The following is a 21,390-nucleotide window of genomic DNA, read 5'->3' as shown; positions in this document are numbered from 1 at the left end:
AACTACATTTCCCATGATGCCCCGCGTGGGAGGTCAGCTACGCATGCGCAGAATCGACTTACGTGTCAGGGAGGCAACTTTGTAGCTAGAAGTTCTGGTAGGAAACGAAGTAGAAATCGTCTCCTGCAAGTTGAAGATTTTAGGGCAGCCAGGATGAAGGGACATGTAAGTGACTTCTATTTTCTCATATATCTTATAATATTAATACATGTGCTGGTAATAATAACACCAGGGTGCCACCATAGGCTTTACATCGTGAAACATATGGAATAATAATTGTAGGGCTTAATAAACTGCATTTCCTAGTGCCTATGAGGTGCCTCATTTAACAGACTCTATAGTGAAAGCAGCTTTTCTTGTAGCTAAGGAACAAGATCCCTCCATGACTTAAAGGTCTTGTTCAACTTTAATTTTTAGTATGATGTAGAAAGTGATATTCTGATACAATTTGCAAATGCTTTTCATATTTTATTATGACATGCGTTTTTTTACTTATTTAGATTTGTATTCATCAGCTCTTCAGTTTGCCATTTCAGTAGTCTGGTTGCTAGGGTCCAAATTACCCTAGTGACCATGCATTGCGTTGAATAAGAGACTGGAATGTGAATAGGAGAAGCCTGAATAAAAAGATGAGTGATAACAATAAACGTGTAGCCTCACATAGCATTTGTTTTTAGATGGGGTCAGTGACCCCCAGGGGCATAGCTGCAGACCTTGAGGCTGCAGGAGGGGGTGCCAAGAGGTACAGGGCCCTAATTAATGTGCAATTCATTATATATATTTGTAAAATAGGGTAATCTCTGGATGTTTTGGGGGCCCTAAAATTAATTTGCTGTGGGATCCATTAACATCTAGTTACGCCACAGGTGACACCCATTTGAAAACTGCAAATCATCATCAGAAGAAGAAGGCAAATAATACAAAATCAATAAAAGAAAAAATGAAGACCACATTGAGTAGAATCCCTGCATATAAACAGGGTGTGTTGGGTTGAAAGCTGTGCTATTTCCAAAAAGCATCATGGTAATAAAATGCCTTTTATTAATCACAGGGCTTTAGGCAACAGGTACTGTATAATTATCTCTCTGCTTCATTGGTAGATAATTATGTCCAAGTGTATTGAGCTTTATAATAGTCAGACCTGGATTTGCCAGCCGTGCATCCCAAAGCTTAGTCCCCCTCCCTCTTGTAGGGCCTCTCCGCCCACATGCTCCCGCTCAGTTTGCTCCCCCCCCCACTCTGGTTATGGGACAGGGCGGAGGAGATTTAAATCTCCCAAGTGCCCAATTCTACAATATTGGTAAAAAAAATGTGGCATGCTGACCCTTAATTTGTGTCGCCTAGTAATGATGAGCTGGCCAGCCCTGAAACCCACGTGACCCACGGGTCAGGAGATTCGGACCGACTCCTGCACAAAATTTTCGGGCCGCGGGCGGGTCCGAGTCAAGCTAGCACTTCACTGCAGGGCGGGTGCGGGTCTATAAATAGAGCGGCAGGAGCAGGCCGGTGCGGGTTAGGGTGGGGGTGTAGGTCGAGAAATTCTCGACCCACACATCAATACCGCCCAGGCCTTTGTGGCCTTTCCAGAAATCTGGGCCTAATTAAAAGTTTTGATAAAGGGCACCAATTCTGCATTTACACATTTTGTTCTTTTTCGTATTTTACCAATTTCAGGAAGGATTTATTGGCCACAATAATCAAAACTGATGTGTAATAGCAGAGAAATTAAAATGATCTGAAACTATGACTAAAGTTCAAGCAATTCTTCAGAATCAGAATTCTTAGGCAGCCTTGATAATCACTTTTTGGTGATCCAGAGTTCAATGCTGACTGGGAGTTTTAGATCCTTATATAAAAACTGTGCTTTACGGCCTTGTGTTTTTATATGGTCAAGAAACTCCTTGGTAACTTATAATATCCTTATAATTTACAAGAGGGGGTACTTTATTCACTATATATATATATATATATATATATATATATATACGACAAAAAAGCTGAAGCACACCAGGATTTTCTTCAAGAAATATAAAAGTATTTATTCCATCAACGTTTCGGCCCTCGAGTGGAGCCTTTATCAAGATAGAAATTACACCAAAGTGAAAACAATTTAAAGACTCACCCAACTCACTCCCACCTCCCAGTGACGCCCCCCTTTTTTTTTTTTTTTTTCAGGTGTGAGGGATAATTAGAGAATTCATTAATGTGACTGGTTCTTCCAACAGGTACATTCTGTAGAAGCAAATACACATAAAACACAGAATGTGAAATCTAGTGTATAACGTGCTATAAATTAGTAATAAATATTAGACATCAAAAAAGATTTTTTTTATGTAAAAACACTTAAAAATCCGCAAAAGGATTACCAGTATCAAAACCTAAAAACAAACTGTTTGCAGAGATCGCTAGATCCTATTTGGCAATCATCTTACTGAATCTACCGCTTCTATCTTTTGTCCAAAAAAGGAGAAAAAGAGCAATATTCATTGAGGCCGCGAGGGGCTACGGTGTCCAAAGTTTTATATATATATATATAGACAAATACAAGATTCCTCTGCACTCAACCCATTATCAATATATTTAAGACAGAGACATTTTGTGCATACTGCTACTGAAAAATGCCTTACCCTTTAAACAAAACAGGGATTGTTTGTCCATATATTGCAATATATTTAAGCTGGCCAACTACGTCAAAGTCATCCCATATCTGGCCAGTCCTATGCTCAATTTTCATCTGATTCATTAAGAATTCTATGGTTTAATTATACATTTTATAAAAGGGACGAATACGTTTTACCTGCAACTTACTAGCTGCTTTCAAAGTAAAACTCCCAAACTTGGCTGCCCTTTTATTAGACACCAGTGGGATCACCTGACTATAGTTGGAGGGGGTGGGAGCTACAACATGGAGCTGGTCACTGCTCCTGTATATGTATATGTTTTTGTGGTCACACCCTCATTGCACCCCCGCCTAATGATTTTTAAAAACTAGTGGTGAGCACAACTTTCCCCTGTTTGTTATATATATATATATATATATATATATATATATATATATATATATATATATATATATATATATAATCAGTCCAGTGAAAGCACTCAAGGCATTGACTCCTCAAATATATATCAAAGGATTTTTATTAGTGCATGGTGCATCAACGCGTTTCGACTCACAGGGAGCCGTCGTCAGGATGTAAAAACAGGAAGTGAGACAAAACATTAAATCAACCACATATCCAATCTGCTTGTCAGTATTTAAAACACCACACATGTGAATTAAAATGTAACCGCCTCTGGCATATATTAAATGTTAAAAATCTATTAAGACCCTAATATCAAAAAGTGACCATAAAAACCATTATGTTATGAAGCCGTACATAGGCCATATACTACATAGAATATAAAAAAATGTGTGTATCTTATTCAAGTGTATATACCTGTCAGTGCGACCTTTCAGTAAACATATATCATTTTGGTGTATCAAATGTGACATCTAAAAGCAGTTAAAAACAATATGACTAGGAAACAATGTATCTAGGAGGTAACAATTCAAAATAAACATCATTGTAGCAACTTAACCTATTTCCTCATTATTTATATTAGAAGCAGCTGTATCACCTACTGTATATCTCAGAGATAGCTAGCTAAAGAATACATTTTGTTTAATCCCCTGGGTGCTACTGTATCAAGGGTCCTCATCCACCTTGATACAGTAGCACCCAGGGGATTAAACGAAATGTATTCTTTAAATTTTTAAACTCTATGTAGGATATGGCCTATGTACGGCTTCATAACATAATGGTTTTTATGGTCACTTTTTGATATTAGGGTCTTAATAGATTTTTAACATTTAATATATGCCAGAGGCGGTTACATTTTAATTCACATTTGTGGTGTTTTAAATACTGACAAGCAGATTGGATATGTGGTTGATTTAATGTTTTGTCTCACTTCCTGTTTTTACATCCTGCCGACGGCTCCCTGTGAGTCAAAACGCGTTGATGCACCATGCACTAATAGAAATCCTTTGATATATATTTGAGGAGTCAATGCTGTGAGTGCTTTCGCTGGACTGACATCTACGAATTTGGTTAGCACCCGGCCCTTAACTATATGAATGGTGAGTGCCGATTTACTCGAGAAAAAAAATAATAAATAAATAAATATATATATATATATATATATATATATATATATATATATATATATATATATATATATATATATATATATATATATATATAATGCCACAGACCACATACAAGCTAGATTTCCTACTTGTGTAATGTGTATTACAGATCTATTCCTGGTGGGTCATTTTCATCAAATGAACCGTCAAAGTGGCCAACATTCCCTTAGCCTGGCCAGCCCCGGTATACATTATTTTTCAGAATTTGTCTAATGATTGTTTTCTCATTTGCAGCCCAGGGACAATATGAAGGAGCACACTACAGTAAGGAGTGAACAGAAGCCTGGCTTTCTGGAGCGTCTCAGTGACACCGCAGGGGGGATGCTAGTCGGGCTCCTTGCTTTTTCACTTTCCTTTTACCTTCTGTTTACGAATGAGGTGAGTATGTTGAGTCCAGTTAGCCTGGTAGCACCAGTTATAGCTCGCAGTGCTGATGACTACTGAGCACCAGCTAATAGGAGATTCATTGGTGTTTCTTTAACCATTGAGCATGTACATCTAATTACACTGATTGTACCTCTTAGAAAGTAGTAAAGAGTGCTGCTGGCCATCAGTATTAAGATAGATTGAGTGCCTTCTTATTTAAAGGGCTTTTCCAGTTTGTAGCGAGTGATATTCTTATACAATTTGTCATTGGTCTTCATTTTTTATTATTTGTGGTTTGTGAACAACTTAGCTTTTTGTTATTCAGCAGCTCCCCAGTTTGGAATTTCAGCAGCTATCTGGTTGCTAGGGTCCAAATGATCCTAGCAACCAGGCAGTAGTTTGAATGAGAGACTAGAAGATAAATAGGAGAGGCCTGAATACAAAGATAAGCAATAATTTGCAGCCACACAGAGCAATTTTTTTTTTTAAGATGCTGGGGTCAGTGACCCCCATTTTAATGCTTCAACAAATCAAAAAAACTACCTAAGACCAATTGAAAAGTTGCTAAAAACTAGCAGTTCTTTAACATACTAAAAGTTAACCTAAGCTGGCCATGTACGTGCAGACTTTACCTTTCTATCCATGAATGATAGGATGTCCCAATCTTCCGACCTACCACTAACCCTTCAGATTAAATAAAGTAGTAGAAGAATAAATCAGACGATATTCTGCCCTTGACAGCAATCGTAAGAAAGTTATTTCTGCCAAATTCTAGTGACAAGCTCCCGTTGATATTGTCAGATAGGCAATATATGCAGAGAATTTAACTTAACCACCGATCGGCATGATACAAAAAAATGTCTGGTTGATCCACACACTGTCCGAAAATCATACAAAATTTAGATTGGTGCAACTATATCTTTACGTCTATGGCCAGCTTTGAAGGTGAACTACCCCTTTAAGACTATGGAGGATCTATGAGAAGAATATCACAGTCTCCACTTACCTGAGTGTAATGTTTTGCCTCAAGGAATACCATATCTTATCCATAGGCAGAGCACATTGAGTCTGAATAGCTGGTGTACAGTCAATGATCTGATACTTTTTACGTACTGTGAAAATTGATGTTTCCCAATTAAATGCTGGATCTCTAACATGATCCAACGGACAGTTGATGGAATTGGAAAAAGAAAGTTGGGGCTCCTAAACCTCAAATCTTATATTGTTTTTACCCGTTGAAAATATGCACTGCTAGTAAAATGTTTACATGGCACTGCTCTACTGTATATTGTATTATCAGTCCCTTTTCTGTATCTGGTAATGTCACTCGCTTTCTTGCCTCCACAGGGCCGAGCTGTACAGACAGCAACTTCCCTTGATGAAGGGCTCTCCATTGTTGTTCCGCTGGGCAACATCCACTCAATAGACCATCAAAATGAAGCTAGCCTAGTGCATTTGTCAGGAGCACTTCGGACTTCTAAGGTATTTATTAGTATACAGGTATGGGACCTATTAGCCAGAATGTGTGTATAAGGGATCTCTCTGTAATTTGGATCTTCATTCCTTAAATCTACTAGAATATCATGTAAACATTAAATAAACCCAATAGGTTTATTTTAGGCCAAATGTTAGGCACCCCCAAGCAGGCCCGGACTGGCAATCTGCAGGTTCTGGCAAATGCCAGAGGGGCTGCTATAAGGTCCCATAGAAAGTCAGTATTTAGTGGGCTGGTGGGGGCTGTTTGGGCCTCTATGTGGGCTGATTGGGCCTCTGTGTACCTGAAATGCCAGGGCCCATTTTAATTCTCAGTCCGGACCTGCCCCCAAGTGTTTGTAGTGCAAAAAGCCTTTCCTTCTCCTTTAAGAACATTAGTTTTGAAGCGCAATGATAACCTTCAGAATGGTATTATATATGTGACATGCAGTGCTTCTACACACCACATGGGTCTGTATTGCATCTCACTAATTTGAATCAGGAAGTAGCCATTATCTCAAAAAGGGCTTTTTTTTAGTTTCTTATGCAGGCCCAGTCTGATGAGAGGTTTTGCATTATTGCTAACAGCTGCAGGGTGGGCACAACCATTTGCAACTATAAAACATTTCCCATTCAGTGCTGCCTGGGTAATCACTTATCTTTTGAAGATAGGCCCTCAAACAAGCTTACCAGTTATGGGTGAATTTGTCTCGTTTTGCCCAAAAATTTATGAATTTCCTGCAAAATTAGGTAAACGGCGAAAAGGGAATTTTGACGTCCGTGTCAATTCGCGTCAATTTTGACGCCCACTTTAGCGCCCAAATAACGTTGACCACATTTTTTTTGACGCCGGCTAATTTTTGCCGCAGTTTCACGGAGTTCTCCTCAAATTCGCCCCTGGCGACTTTATTCGCCCATCACTAAAGCTCACATGCATCGTTTCTGATGTCAATGCATTCTCACATCCCAGACAGCTTATGTAATGACTCATTTTGGTTTTAGAAATTGCTTTTACCTGCAGTACTGATATACCTGTGGTTTTATTTCCCCTTTCCCTATGCAGCCATTGTATGATCCAAACTATGGAGTTTCCATTCACTGTGTGAAGCTGAAGCGGCAGGTTGAAATGTACCAATGGATTGAACATGAAGAATCGAGGTAAGCGTCTGTCTGCAATACTTCTAGGGTATGGGGTTAATGTCCGGTTTCAAAATGACACGTCTACCGTGTTCAAACTTTTGTCCAGTTAAATTTTGCCCAACTTGTATATACATACATATACACTGATGAATAGGCACAACAAAGCTTTTATTCCTACACTGCCTACTGTGTCCTTAGTATTATTTAAAACCCATTAAACCCCTAGCAACAATGTGTATTATGTGTGACTGAGTGGTAGAACTGTGTTCACTCATCCGCTGTTGCAATCTGTGGCTACAAGTTTATTGTTATTATCACTTTTTATTACTCCCCTTTCTATTCAGGTCCTCTCCTATTCATAGCCCAGTCTCTTATTCAAATAAATGCATGGTTGCCAAGGTATTTTGGACCCTAGCAACCAGATAGCTGAAACTGCAAACTGAAGAGCTGGTGACATAAAATCTAAATAACTCAAAAACCGCAAATGATAAAAAATTAAAACTAATTTTTATCAGAACATCACTCTCTACATCATACTAAAAAGTAATTTAAAGGTGAACAACCCCTTTAAGTGGAGGTCAAATAGGGGTGACTGTCCAGTTCTATGCACATTGTGGGGCACCATAGAACAGTCATTAGTGGGGCAAAGCAGACATAGTCATGCAAGATGGCAGCATTGATACTTTATATCCGTGCTGCCCAACTTTTAAAAACAGATGAAAGACAAAGGTTTTATAGCCCTACTGATTAAATATAAAAAGCTTCAAAAATTCAGTTTTGCCCTGGGACCTGCCAACCCTCTTAGAGGAATAACCGTATTCTGTTATTCGCAGTTCTCCAGTAAGTTTACACTAATCCACCTCAATATTATTCCTTATAATATTCCTTTAATTAAAGGGTTTGCGCTCCTTATAACTTCTGATAAACATTCATTAAACAAAGGTGTGTGGTATTATTTATTTTGCATATATCACCACTAATATCATTATATAATACACAAAAGCCATGAATATCCTGTAAAATATATCCTTATAAACGGTAAGTTCTGATGTCATTAGTTATAAACGGTGAGTTCTGATGTCATTTCTGTCACATGACTCACTGAAATTTGTGTATTATATTAAATAAAGTACCCCCCGGTTGTAAAATATGAGGATATTAGAAGTTACCTCGGAGTTTCATGACCTGTATAAAAACACTCGGCCTTCGGCCTCGTGTTTTTATATGGTCATGAAACTCCTCGGTAACTTATAATATCCTTATATTTTACAAGAGGGGGTATTTTATTCACTATATATTTTTATCAATATGATTCATACTATGTTCAATGCACTTGACTTTGTGAAACTAATGTTTGCAGAGAGTATGACGAAAACGGAGAAAAGAAAACCGAGACAAGATACACCTATAGTGAGTAGCTTTCAAAATGAAAAGAAAAATAACAGTTCCTTTACCCAATATATGAGCTTATGCCATGCTTTGGTATTAGCTCATATATTACTATATAAAGCCTTATTTCTTCTGTTGCCTTTATACTCAAGTTAGTGGCAAGCTATATTCTGTAATGCTAAAAAGCCTAGAAAGAATACAAAGTGAATTCTTTGCCTGTCCCCCTACTTACGGTAAAATGACAATTAACTGTGTGACCTCCTAGATACTGAATGGCGATCGGAAATTGTGAGCAGCAGGCACTTTGATCGAGAGATTGCACATCACAATCCCAGGTGAGTCTCACATTGTCAGTGGAAAAGTCAAATCAACTTGCTACTCCGCAGAATGTATTTATATTTCATGAGTTCCATTGTCTGCTCTTGAGATATTCAGATCTCATTAGGGATGCACTGAATCCAGGATTCGGCTCGGGATTCAGCCAGGAATCGGCCTTTCTGAGCAGGATTCAGATTCGGCCGAATACTTCTGCCCGGCCGAACCAAATCCGAATCTTAATTTGCATGTTCAAATTTGGGGCGGGGAGGGAAATTGCGTGACTTTTTGTCGGAAAACAAGGAAGTAAAAAATGTTTTCCCCTCCCCACCCCTAATTTGCATATGCAAATTAGGGTTCGGTATTCGGTCGAATCTTTCGTGAAGGATTCGGGGGTTCGGCCGAATCCAAAAAAGTGGATTCGGTGCATCCCTAGATCTCGTACTGTATAGTGGGAGACTCTTTTGTGATCTTTATAACAACTGACCCTTTAAATAGTCCCAGAACTCCTCAACATTATCCTCTAACTCAGAGATCCCCAACCTTTTGAACCCGTGAGCAACATTCAGAAGTAAAAAGAGTTGGGGAGCAACACAAACATGAAAAATGTTCTTGGGGTGCCAAATAAGTGCTGTGATTGGCCATTTGGTAGCCCCTTTGTGGATTGTCAACCTACATTGAGGCTCTGTTTGGCAATGGACCTGGTTTTTATACAACCAAAACTTGCCTCCGAGCCTGGAATTCAAAAATAAGCTCCTGCTTTGAGGCCACTGGGAGCAACATCCAAGGGGTTAGAGAGCAACATGTTACTCATGAGCCACTGGTTGGGAATCACTGCTCTAACTAATCATCTGTCTCTTTTAGCGCCATGGCTGTGGAATCCTTTACAGCTGTATCTGCTGATGTGCAAGTTGGAAGTTACTACTTGTCAAAAGGTACAACGTGTTTGTATATATTTCCTGCTAGAATGCCAGCATTTTGGATAAGAAGTATTTTGCATCATGAAAAATGCACAGGCTCACACACAGAGCTCTATCCATGTATTTAAGTATTCACTCACCTCTTACATTACAGGACTTGTTGATAAAATCGATAATTTCAAGCAGATGAGCCTGTCTCAGTTGGGAAACCCACACGCTGATGTGATTGCAGATGGGGGCTATTTCTACCACAGTGGAAACCCCAAGAATCCGGAGGTATGTAGGGGTACATTTCCATAACAAGTAAGATGCTGATGCCCTTTAAGATATGGGCTCTCTTCTTCAGAAACCTTTTATCCAGAAGCTCAAAATTTTGGAAGGCCGTCTTCCATAGAGTCGTAGTTACCGCCATGCAACTTAGTAACCACTAAATTTCTTAGTGGTAACTAAGCTGCATGAATCCATTTTGGTACCAAATAATCCCATCGAGTTTATTTCATTTTAAATAGTTTTTAGAAAGTTTTAGAGGAATGTGAGTTCAGGTGGGCAATATCGGGCTGATCCAATTGTGGGCCCTAGGGCCCAATGATCGGACCACAACTAGGAGAAAATGGGCAGTAGGATTGAGGAGCGCATTAACGAACTGATGCAGTCCTTGTTCAGACCGGATTTTTAAGCTTGGCCGATCGACATTTGCCCAAAAGACGGAGGCCCCCCATACCCACGTGTATGGGGGACTAAACTGCATTATCTCAGAAGAGCAACATCACAAGGTTTTCCTTTTCTCACTACATTCATTTTCCACTTGCCGTGTCCAGTTGGCTTAAATGAACTGCAGGTGGAGCTATTGTTTCAGATTTCATTAAATTAGCTGAGTTATCCTGCTGATATCTTAAAAACTGGTGTAAATTGTAAAACTACTTAGAAGAGCACTCTTAATTAATTTAACATTAGTTTGTTTGGAGGATTTATAGTTACTTTAAGTTGTGATTAAGTTGTGTCTCCTGTTAATGCCCCCCAGGATCCCCTTGTGACTCTCTGTTCTATGGGGATAATATTTTACATATTGTTGTGTTCCTTGGATTAGTAATTCATCCTGATGCATTTCTGATAGTCTACAATAAACCTCAATCTTTTTCCTGTCATACACAGGTGGGGGACCTGCGCATTTCTTTCTGGTATGCTGGCGTGGCTTTGGGCGGTGCTCAATTTGGACCACCAGATATGGTAACTATTAGGGTTAGGGGCTAATGTCAAACCAACTAACATAATAATTTGCTTCTGCAAGGACTGGACACTTGAAAATGTGTAAACTATGAACAGAGTTAGTGAGATATTACCTGTTATATCAGTCATTGTCATGGTTTATACAGTTTATACAGTAACATCATTAATGAGATGGATCATTTACTCCTTTCCTTCAGGTTTAAGCTTTACCGAGAAGTCAGTGTTTTTGCCTAATCTAATGGAAGAGAAGTTTTCCTGCGAGTGTATTTCATGTTTTTCAGGGTTTTTTTTTTCCCTGAAAGTGTTAGCTCGTATGAACATTATGTCCTTTAGGTATTCTAAGAAGTTTTCTCATTCTATACAAATATCAATTCAGATTAGCTTGCTGAAAATGTTTCCACACAAGAGTACGTTGTTTGTGTCTGTCTGTATGAAAGTCTTAATTGCACATGCAGTATTAGTAAATTGTGACACGGGAACCATGGGGTTAAATCCCCTCCAATCAGAATGCAAGACACAGTAGAAATCAACCAATATGGGGGGGTTTGTGAATGCACACCTAAGGCCAATTTCAAAAAGTATAATTTCAAAAAGTATAAAGCCCTGTCTAAGTAATTCAAGTAAATATGCCAGTGCATGTAATTTTGAAACAGGGTTTTTTTGTTACAAAGTTATGATCATAATATTGATAAGCCACCATACCACGTCAAGGTAAAACCCCACATGGTGGTCCCTAACTTATTTATCTTTAGTCATAGTAAACAAGGTACATTACCTCTCCGTAGTAACAATTCTTTGTGTAAACATCTCCTGTGCCTTGGTTTCAACTCTGTGCTAGATCCTCCCCCGCCAACTGCTGAGCGGCTTTTAAGAGGGAGAGACTGCCTTAACCAACGCCCATTTTAGAAAAGTAGAAGTCAGGTGTTGTAATTAAAATCAAGGTAGAGTGATATGTGCAGTTGCACAATAGTGTGTATTGTGCAACTGCACATATCACTCTACCTTGATTTTAATTACAACACCTGACTTCTACTTTTCTAAAATGGGCGTTGGTTAAGGCAGTCTCTCCCTCTTAAAAGCCGCTCAGCAGTTGGCGGGGGAGGATCTAGCACAGAGTTGAAACCAAGGCACAGGAGATGTTTACACAAAGAATTGTTACTACGGAGAGGTAATGTACCTTGTTTACTATGACTAAAGATAAATAAGTTAGGGACCACCATGTGGGGTTTTACCTTGACGTGGTATGGTGGCTTATCAATATTATGATCATAACTTTCTAACAAAAAAACCCTGTTTCAAAATTACATGCACTGGCATATTTACTTGAATTACTTAGACAGGGCTTTATACTTTTTGAAATTATACTTTTTGAAATTGGCCTTAGGTGTGCATCCACAAACCCCCCCCATACAGTAGAAATCAAGTCGACCCTCTATATAACTACCCACTACTACTAATCAGTTTTTAATGTGTCCTCGCAAAGTCAGGAGGTTTGGACAAGTCCCCCAAGGGGCCCATTGCAAAGATACTTCACCCATGGGATTAGCTCAGGCACCAGGAGCAGTACCTAAGACAGCTTCTGTCTGTACTCGTTGAGTCAACCCCCGTCACGGGACCCTCACCTGGAGAGCAGCCTCCAGATCCAGTCACAAGCTGGTGGAACACATGGTGCTGCAGAACAGGGGCACAGAGTGAGCGTGAGGTCTGATTTCAGACAGGCTCGATGGCTGAATCACCTGACTGCTCCAAGGACCTGTCAAACAGATCCAGTGACCACGTAGCATGCGATCTCACAAACTCCCTGTGGTGACCCCCTTCCCCCATGTTTCAGTTCATGACAGATTGGGAAGGGAGAGGCCACCTGGATTGAACCGGAACTGCGGGGCAGGACTTGTGCCTTCTTGCTGTTATTCCGCATCCACTCTGCTCCTTCCTGGAGCCATACAGAGCACATCCTCCCCCCGTGCTCAGGCGAGGAATTCTGAATCTGAGGGGGATGAATCTACCCAGACCATTCTGCAAAGATTGATGATCTTATCATGGCGGTAATTGAGGTGCTTAAGATTAATTCTCCGTCCCCGGATAAGAAGCCTAGGGGCTTCTTTTGCAGACATTCAGAATGTTCAGTGGTTTTTCCCAACCATGATCAATTGCAGGCCATTGTCCAAGACGAGTGGGATAACCCTGATCACAAATTTCAGGTTACCAAAAAATTAGCAAAACTGTACCCTCTCCCCAAGTAAGCATTGGAGATGTGAAGACAACTGCAATACCGGTTCCTGATGCATCAGCCTTTAAAGATGCCGCTGACAAGAAACTAGAAGGTTTCCGTAAGGCAATTTTCTCTTCAGCTGGGACAGCCATTCAAACTTTTTTGGCCTCTGCCTGAGTCAGTAGGGCACTGGAATCCTGGATATGATCATTTGAGGACTTGTCTACAGCGGAAAATAAAAGCAAGAGGCAAGCTCCTTTTCTTTGTGATGCCTTGTGAATGCCCTGAATAGTGTAGTTTGGACTGTTTGTCTGTAACTGCTATATGGCTTATGGCTTTGACTGTGGTTGTGGCCCGCTGACCTGAGCTCTAAGAAACATCTTACCAGCTTGCCGTTCAAGGGTTAATAATTGTTTGGTAAAGAGCTGGAGAAAATTATCTCCCAGGCCACCGGGAGCACACTCCTGCCCCAGACCAAGCCTAGGGGATCTTCACAGAAACATTCAAGACCATATAGTGGCTGGAGGTTTCGACCCTCAAGAGGCTCCTCCCCATCCGGACAGCTTTCCTCTAGGGGGCACTACTCTTCCAAGGGAAAATCCACTTGACATCCCAGAAAGGGGAACCCCAAGTCCAGGAACGACAAGCAGTCTTCCATATGACTGGCTGACCAGTCCTAGGCGAACTCCCAATGTGTACAAAATTGAGACATTTTGCAGCAAAATGGGCGCAAGATGTAGACGATCAATGAGTGGATGAATCTGTCCCAACTTGCGCCCATCTCGAGTTCCAACAGCTACCCCACCCCCAAGATTCTTCCTATCCAGGGTCCTTTGAGACCCACCAAAGGGATTGGCCTTTCATTACATTATAGATGATTTGGCATGTTTAGAGTTGGTTATACCCCATCCCTTCATCTCAAAGGTTCAAAGGGTTCTACTTGAACCTGCTTGTGGTACCCAAGAAGAACAGATCTTAACGACCAGTACTCGATTTAATACGCCTAAACAGGTGGATCAAGTACTGCCGCTTCAAAATGGAGTCAGTGGTGTAAGTCATATGGGCCATGGAACCAGGGGAATTCCTAGCATACATGATGTCAAGAACACATATCTGCATGTCCCAATTTTCTCTCCACACCAACAATTCCTCTGATTCACCTTTCAGGAATCTTCCAGTTTGTGGCACAGCCGTTGGGTCTATCATCGGCCCCCTGAATTTTCACCAAGATAATAGCCTCCATAGCCACCATCCTCTGAGTCAAAGGAGTGTCTATTACTCCATACTTGAGCGACTTTCTGTTCAAGACTGTCGAGTCAACAAACGGAGAGGTCTCTGCAGCTCTTGGTCAGCACTCTTCAACAATTTGGCTGTATTATCAACAAATCATGTCTGATACCTCCACAGCAATTGTCCCTTCTAGGACTTGTCTTTGACAAGGCCCAGGGGAAAGTATTTCTCCCCGAGGAGAAGATTCTAAAGTTAGTATCAGTGGTACGCAAACTTCACTCAAAGACCATCGATTTGGTTCTGCATGAGAGTCCTGGGTGGTGATGGTGTCATTGACTGAAGCTATACCCTTTACTCAATTTTATCTCAGGCCTTTGCAGAAGTGCATCCTTTTGGTTTGACAGAACAAGAGGTGTCTCAACCAGATGATGTCCCTCTCAGTCTCTGCCAGAATTCCCTACATTGGTGGATGGACCAGACACATCTGTCTTAGGGATTGAGTGTTCTCTCTGGCCTACGTGTTCTCAAAAGAATAAAAAGGAACACCTTCATCGTGAGGTGGTTGTGGTTCACGGTTCTGATGGGGCTCTTGATCAAACAGCCAATGGCTCTTCCACTCAGAGCAGACCTCTTGCATCAGGGTCCCATTCTTCATCACAACCCAGAAATGTTCAATTTGATGACATGGCTCTTGAGAACTCGAACCTAGTCCAAAAAAGGTTTTTCTGAGGAGTTGTTTCAGATGATGCTTAAGGTTTGAAAATGAATGTCTTCCAAAGCTTACCACAGGATTTGTAAGATTTTCATTTCATGGTGTTTGGATAATGGGTAACCAGCCCTTTCAGTACTATTCCAGAGGTGTTTCGCCTTACAGAAAAATGTTTATGGTAATCCTGACTGCAAGGAGTCAACCATAGGAAGAAACCAACACTCCTAGGCTTTGAAAACTATTTTTATTATTATGTTCGGGTTTAAACCAAGACCTTTACCAAGATGAAGGTATGCCGATTTCACTGTAACATTTTTTATATAAAAAATAGCTTACAAATTATTTCCCCTTTCTTAATAACTTCTAAAAGATCTTTCCCATTGCATCGGGCTGCGGGTGCATTCTCAGTGATCTCTCTCTCTCTTTTGATTTTCAGGTCAGTGTGATTGCTCGGCAGAGAGGCGGGGAGCTGGGTTCCTATAAAACGAAATCCGGAGATGTGCTGGAGCTGATACACATGGGGACTTACAGCGCTCAAGTGAGTGGACTCTTCTCCTTCCTGCTCATAATGACAATAGAACTCTCAGTGGTACAGTTAGCAGAGTACTAGCCAATAGAATCATTTGGAGAGATCTCTAGTTTCCAGATACATACAGGCAGGTTAATTGGTTCCTGAAAAAAAAAACAACTGGTGTCTGTATGAATGTAGTACTGACCTTCGATTGTAAGCTCCACTGGATCAGAGAATGATGTATAATCTCTGCTGTAGGATATCTCTGTGCTATAAATAAAGCATATTAATTGCAACGCATGTTACTGGAATGGGGCATATTGCGCACATCTCTACCACTCTTACATTCCTTTGGATCATTGCATCATACAGTAATATGGCAATCAATCTTGTCATCTCATCAATTGATAACATAAAAATCTAAAGGACAACATAACCCAACCATCTTGTGTTTTTCAGGAAATGTTTGAAGCAGAACACAAAAGTAATAACCTAAAGACCTGGGCCCTGCGTGGGGCTGGCTGGCTAATGATGTTTGTTGGCATAAGCTTGATGACCAAAATATTATACACCCTGGGTAAGCTGATTTCAAGTATACATGATGCACGTATAAGCCAGCACCTAGCAGAGAAATATATTTATTATATTTTGACGAACTCACAGTAGGTCATTTTCTTATCACTAGGGGAATACAATTGACCTATAGAAGCTGGGTATGTTAGCCTGCAGTCTGTACTGAGCACTTTAGTAGTTTTCTCACCCCTCTGCAACTACCACAGCACCAATCCAGTGTGTGAAATAGTGGCCATACAAGGTCAGATTTAAAGGAATTCTTCAGTGTAAAAATAAAAACTGGGTAAAAAGGCTGTGCAAAATAAAAAATGTTTCTAAAATAGTTAGTTAGACAAAAATGTAATGTATAAAGGCTGGAGTGACTGGATGTCTAACATGTCAGTCAGACACTACTTCCTGCTTTTCAGCTCTCTTGGTTTACACTGATTGGTTACCAGTCAGTAACCAATCAGAGACTTGAGGGGGGCCACATGGGTCATATCTGTTGCTGAATGCTGAGGATCAATTACAAACTCACTGAACAGAAATGTCCCATGTGGCCCCCCTTCAAGTCGCTGACTAACTCAGAGTTATAGAACTGAAAAGCAGGAAGTTGGATTCTGGCTGTTTTATTAGATATCTGTTCACTTCAGTCTTTATATATTACATTTTTGGCTAACTAACTATATTAGAAACATTTTTTATTTTGCACAGCCTATCCATTTACCCAGTTTTTATTTCCACACTGAACTATTCCTTTAAGATGTCCATATCATCCCTTTAGACTGATTCAGGTGCTTATCTGCCGTGTATGGGGGAATCCAATGGGCCTCACCGATCGATATCTGGCCAAAAATTGGGCATATATCGATTGTGCAGGTTTTATCTTCTCTTGTGATCAAGGACTGCGTCGGCTAGTTGATCCGGTCCTCGTCCTGACGGCCCCCATTGCCATTGTTCTAATACGATCTTTTGGCCCTAGGGCCGAACAATCGGATTAGCCCGATATCCCCCTGCCTTTGGTGGGCATATTTTGCCAACCTTAGTGGTAACTAAGCTGCATGAATCCATTTTGGTGCCAATACTTTTGGGTTTATTTCATGTTTAAATAATTTTTAGAAAGTTTTAGAGGAATGTGATGTTTCTCTGCTGACCAGAACTGACTAGAGAAATCCCAGATGAATCTTCCCTGCTCACTAAAGCTGGCCATACATATGGACCATATGCAAACCAGTGGATCTCTCTTCAGGTGGGGGATGATATCGGGCTGATCCAATCATGGGCCCTAGAGCCCAATGATCAGACCACAACTAGAAGTAAACGGGAATGTAGATTGAGGACTGCATCAACAAACCAATGCAGTCCTTATTCAGACAGGATTTTTAAGCGTGGCTAATCGACATCTGCCCGAAATTCGGACGGCCCCATACACTGGACAATAATCTGTAGGCCGCTTATATCTGCCCGTATATGAGGTCCTAACTCCATTATCTGAGAAGAGCAACATCACAAGGTTTTCCTTTTCTCACTACATTAGTTTTCCACTTGCCATGTCCAGTTGGCCAAAATGAACTGCAGGTGGGGCTATTGTTTCAGATTCATTAAATTAGCCGTGTTAACCTGCTGATATCTTAGAAACTACAAAAACATAATAAGTGTAAATTGTAAAAGTACTCAGAAGAGATTAATTTAACATTCATTTGTTTGGAGAGTTTACATTTACTTTTGTTTGTCTCCTGTTGACGCCCCCCTCATTTTGGCAACCTCGTCAAATTAGCAGATTTTATAGTGAATGGCCACCTTTAGTCTGGATCGTTGAGCTTAGTGTGTGTGAATTGTCTCTTGGCCATTGTAAAAGCTGTGTGTCTTAAACTGTTCACGCACTTAGTGACCCCTTCAAATTCATTCTTCATAAGTAGACAATGGATGTATTTAGGGGGCACCCCAAAATTTTATTTTGGATGGCTACACCATAGTTTTTTGGCTTTAAAAAAAAGACAAGCATGTTTGCACTTAATTTAGCCCAAGAAGGGGTCATCAGCCAATCCTGGAGAAGAGGGCCCCACTTCTGCATAGTGATTGAATGTGTCACACTGTGAAATAAGTGCCAGCAGAAATAAACATTGATGTGGTTAAATATTTACACATCATCAGCATATGGTATAATGTAAGGGTCCTATTTGTGCAGTGGACTAACCTTGTGCTGTAACTTTTCTACAGTTGACTGGCTTCCTCTGGTGCGGGACCTGGTAAGTCTCGGCCTGAAGATCTGTGCCTTGTGCGTGGCCTCATCTCTTTCCCTGCTGACCATCGCAGCTGGCTGGATTTTCTATAGGCCGCTGCTGGCGTTGTTGCTGAGCGCCGTTGCAATAGGCATCATCGTACTTGCAAGGTCCCGCGTGCCTCCCAAAAAGTATCAATAGGAACATGTTGCACTTCTCCAAAGAAAATTTCTGATATTATGCTGGACTTTAATAATGCCACTGATTGGGAGAGGACACTGTAAATTAGGGATGCACCGAATCCAGGATTTGGTTCGGTATTCGGCCAGGATTTGGCCTTTTTCAGCAAATCCTTCTGCCCGCCCAAACCGAATCTAAATCCTAATTTGCATATGCAAATTAGGCGTGGGGAGGGAAATGGCATGACTTTGTCACAAAACGAGGAAGTAAAAAATGTTTTCCCCTTCCCACCCCTAATTTGCATATGCAAATTGATTTGGTTGGGTATTTTGCCGAATCCAAAATAGTGGATTCGGTGCATCCCTATTGTAAATATATCATACAGTTGTGCTATTTAGTGCATTAGATATTCTGGGCATGGTTTGCTAGGTGGAACGGAATACTCTTTCCATTCTCCTTCATCTATAATGGTGTAAAGTCACGCTATAAAGGCCAGACACTAAAACTTATTGTACCTGGCATTAGGGCAATCGCTGTTGCTCATTTATAAACAGTGGGCAGATTTGCACCTGGGCAGTAACCCATAGCAACCAGCGAGTGGCTTTTTTCAGCCAGCTGCAGGTTGAGCAATGAAAGCAGAGCTCTGATTCTTTGCCATGGGTTACTGGGACCAGGTGCAAATGTGCCCAGTGTTTATTAATGACCCCATTGTATACAAGTCATGAAATCAGCAGTTAGGGAGTAATATTAATATCCTATCATTTACCAAATTTGAAAGTTTACAGGTTCTATCTGATGGCAAACAAGGTCGGCACACACAAAGGGTGGGAGGATACCAATTCCAGTATTCTCTTCTATAGAATATTGGCTACTTTCTGTCTAAAATGAAAAACAATTTATCTGCTGCAATCTAGGAGGCCTTTCAAAAGGGCCACAATAGCCCCCAGTTCACAGGGCGCATATATCAAACACAAAAAGATTTGAAAGCATTCTAGAAAAATCTCCCACCGAGAAGGTGAGCCAAGTGCCCGGGTTAACCATTTAACTGTTTAGAAGTCCTATGCTGCCTTCCACTTTGTCTGTTGTGACTGCACATATCATTGTTAAAGGAACAGTTCAGTGTAAAAATAAAAACTGGGTAAATAGATAGGCTGTGCAAAATATATAAGTAGCCAAAAATGTAATGTATAAAGCAGGGATCCCCAACCAGTGGCTTGTGAGCAACATGTTACTCACCAACCTCTTGTAGGCTGCCAGTCCATATAAGAGAATACTAAATATCCAATTATATCCCTCATTTGGCACCCCCAGGAACTTTTTCATGTTTTGTGTTGCTTCCCAACTATGTTTACAATTGAATGTTGCTCACGGGTAAAAAAAAAAAAAATGGTTGGGGATCCCTGGTATAAAGGCTGGAGTGAATGTGTAACATAATAGCCAGAACACTACTACATGCTTTGCAGCTCCCTTGGTTTCCACTCTTGGTTTTCTACCTGGCAGTAACCAATCAGTGACTTAAAGGAGAATTCAACCCTAAAGTTAAAAAACCATTACCCTACATAGACCTCCCCTCCCCCCCAGCCTAAGTGTTACCCCGGGCAAATGCCCCTAACGTTTTACTTACAGCTCCATCATCAGCCGCTTCGGTAACCTTCAGAATGAGACCGGCGCTGCTTCAATTTTCGTTAGTTTCAGCGCAGTTGTTGTGAAACAGAAAATTGCTCCAACTGCGCATGCGCCGCCACGCCCGTCTCATTCCGAAGAGAAGAAGATGGCGCCCAAGAACTCTGATGCCTGAATCTGCAAGTAAAACATTTGGGGCATTTGCCTGGGGTAAAACTTAGGCTGGGGGGAGAAGTGAGGGGGGTCAATTTAGGGTAGGGTTTTTTTTAACTTTAGGGTTGAATTCTCCTTTAATGGGGGCAATGTGCCCCATAACGGTTTGTTTTTGAATCTGAGCTGAATGCTGAGGATCAATTGCAAACTCAACAGTTTTGTCCCATGTGGTCCCCCTTCAAGTCGCTGACTAACTCAGAGTTAGAGAGCTGAAAAGCAGGAAGTAGTGTTCTGGCTATTATGTTACACATCCAGTCACTCCAGCCTTTATACATTACATTTTTGCCTTACAAACTATATTAGATACACGTTTTATTTTGCACAGCCTGTCTATTTACCTAGTTTTTTATTTTTATACTGAACTGTTACTTTAAAGCACAGGACACATCATTTGCACTGGAGTGAAATCCTCCCCTGCTCAATTAATGCAAACATTATATACAGTGGTGTGAAAAACTATTTGCCCCCTTCCTGATTTCTTATTCTTTTGCATGTTTGTCACACAAAATGTTTCTGATCATCAAACACATTTAACTATTAGTCAAAGATAACACAAGTAAACACAAAATGCAGTTTTTAAATGAGGGTTTTTATTATTTAGGGAGATAAGAACTCCAAACCTGTGTGAAAAAGTAACTGCCCCCTGAACCTAATAACTGGTTGGGCCACCCTTAGCAGCAATAACTGCAATCAAGCGTTTGCGATAACTTGCAACGAGTCTTTTACAGCACTCTGGAGGAATTTTGGCCCACTCATCTTTGCAGAATTGTTGTAATTCAGCTTTATTTGAGGGTTTTCTAGCATGAACCGCCTTTTTAAGGTCATGCCACAACATCTCAATAGGATTCAGGTCAGGACTTTGACTAGGCCACTCCAAAGTCTTCATTTTGTTTTTCTTCAGCCATTCAGAGGTGGA

The 21,390-nt window shown here is 40.7% G+C and overlaps 1 protein-coding gene across 2 annotated transcripts; it reads left to right on the top strand.

Annotated features, from left to right (window-relative positions):
• Positions 1 to 15: 15 nt before the first annotated feature.
• LOC108714654 (transmembrane protein 43) lies at positions 16 to 18,865 on the top strand. 2 transcript variants are annotated; one of them, XM_041590830.1, is made up of 13 exons: positions 21 to 165; positions 2,176 to 2,225; positions 4,427 to 4,570; positions 5,906 to 6,040; positions 7,095 to 7,189; positions 8,532 to 8,581; positions 8,826 to 8,895; positions 9,740 to 9,810; positions 9,950 to 10,071; positions 10,948 to 11,022; positions 15,610 to 15,711; positions 16,144 to 16,261; positions 18,457 to 18,865. In XM_041590830.1, exons 3-13 carry the CDS (start codon positions 4,439 to 4,441, stop codon positions 18,657 to 18,659), a joined length of 1,173 nt encoding a protein of 390 aa, XP_041446764.1. In that variant the 5' UTR covers positions 21 to 165; positions 2,176 to 2,225; positions 4,427 to 4,438; the 3' UTR covers positions 18,660 to 18,865. The 2 variants fall into 2 exon arrangements, with proteins under 2 accessions (XP_018114556.1, XP_041446764.1); XM_018259067.2 differs by lacking the exon at positions 2,176 to 2,225 and having other exon boundaries at positions 16 to 165.
• The last annotated feature ends 2,525 nt before the right edge of the window (positions 18,866 to 21,390 follow it).

This window comes from Xenopus laevis, chromosome 4L (assembly GCF_017654675.1).
Source record: "Xenopus laevis strain J_2021 chromosome 4L, Xenopus_laevis_v10.1, whole genome shotgun sequence".
Classification (NCBI taxonomy): Eukaryota; Metazoa; Chordata; class Amphibia; order Anura; family Pipidae; genus Xenopus; species Xenopus laevis.
The sequence above is the reverse complement of the archived record's forward strand: the minus strand, read 5'-3'. Positions and strand labels throughout refer to the sequence as shown.

What these genes read in the sequence shown, in the direction of transcription:
- LOC108714654 (XM_018259067.2), top strand. An exon ending in ATTGAACATGAAGAATCGAG is followed by an intron (nt 7,190 to 8,531) that starts GTAAGCGTCTGT and finishes TAATGTTTGCAG; the next exon opens with AGAGTATGACGAAAACGGAG. An exon ending in AAGTTACTACTTGTCAAAAG is followed by an intron (nt 9,811 to 9,949) that starts GTACAACGTGTT and finishes CTTACATTACAG; the next exon opens with GACTTGTTGATAAAATCGAT.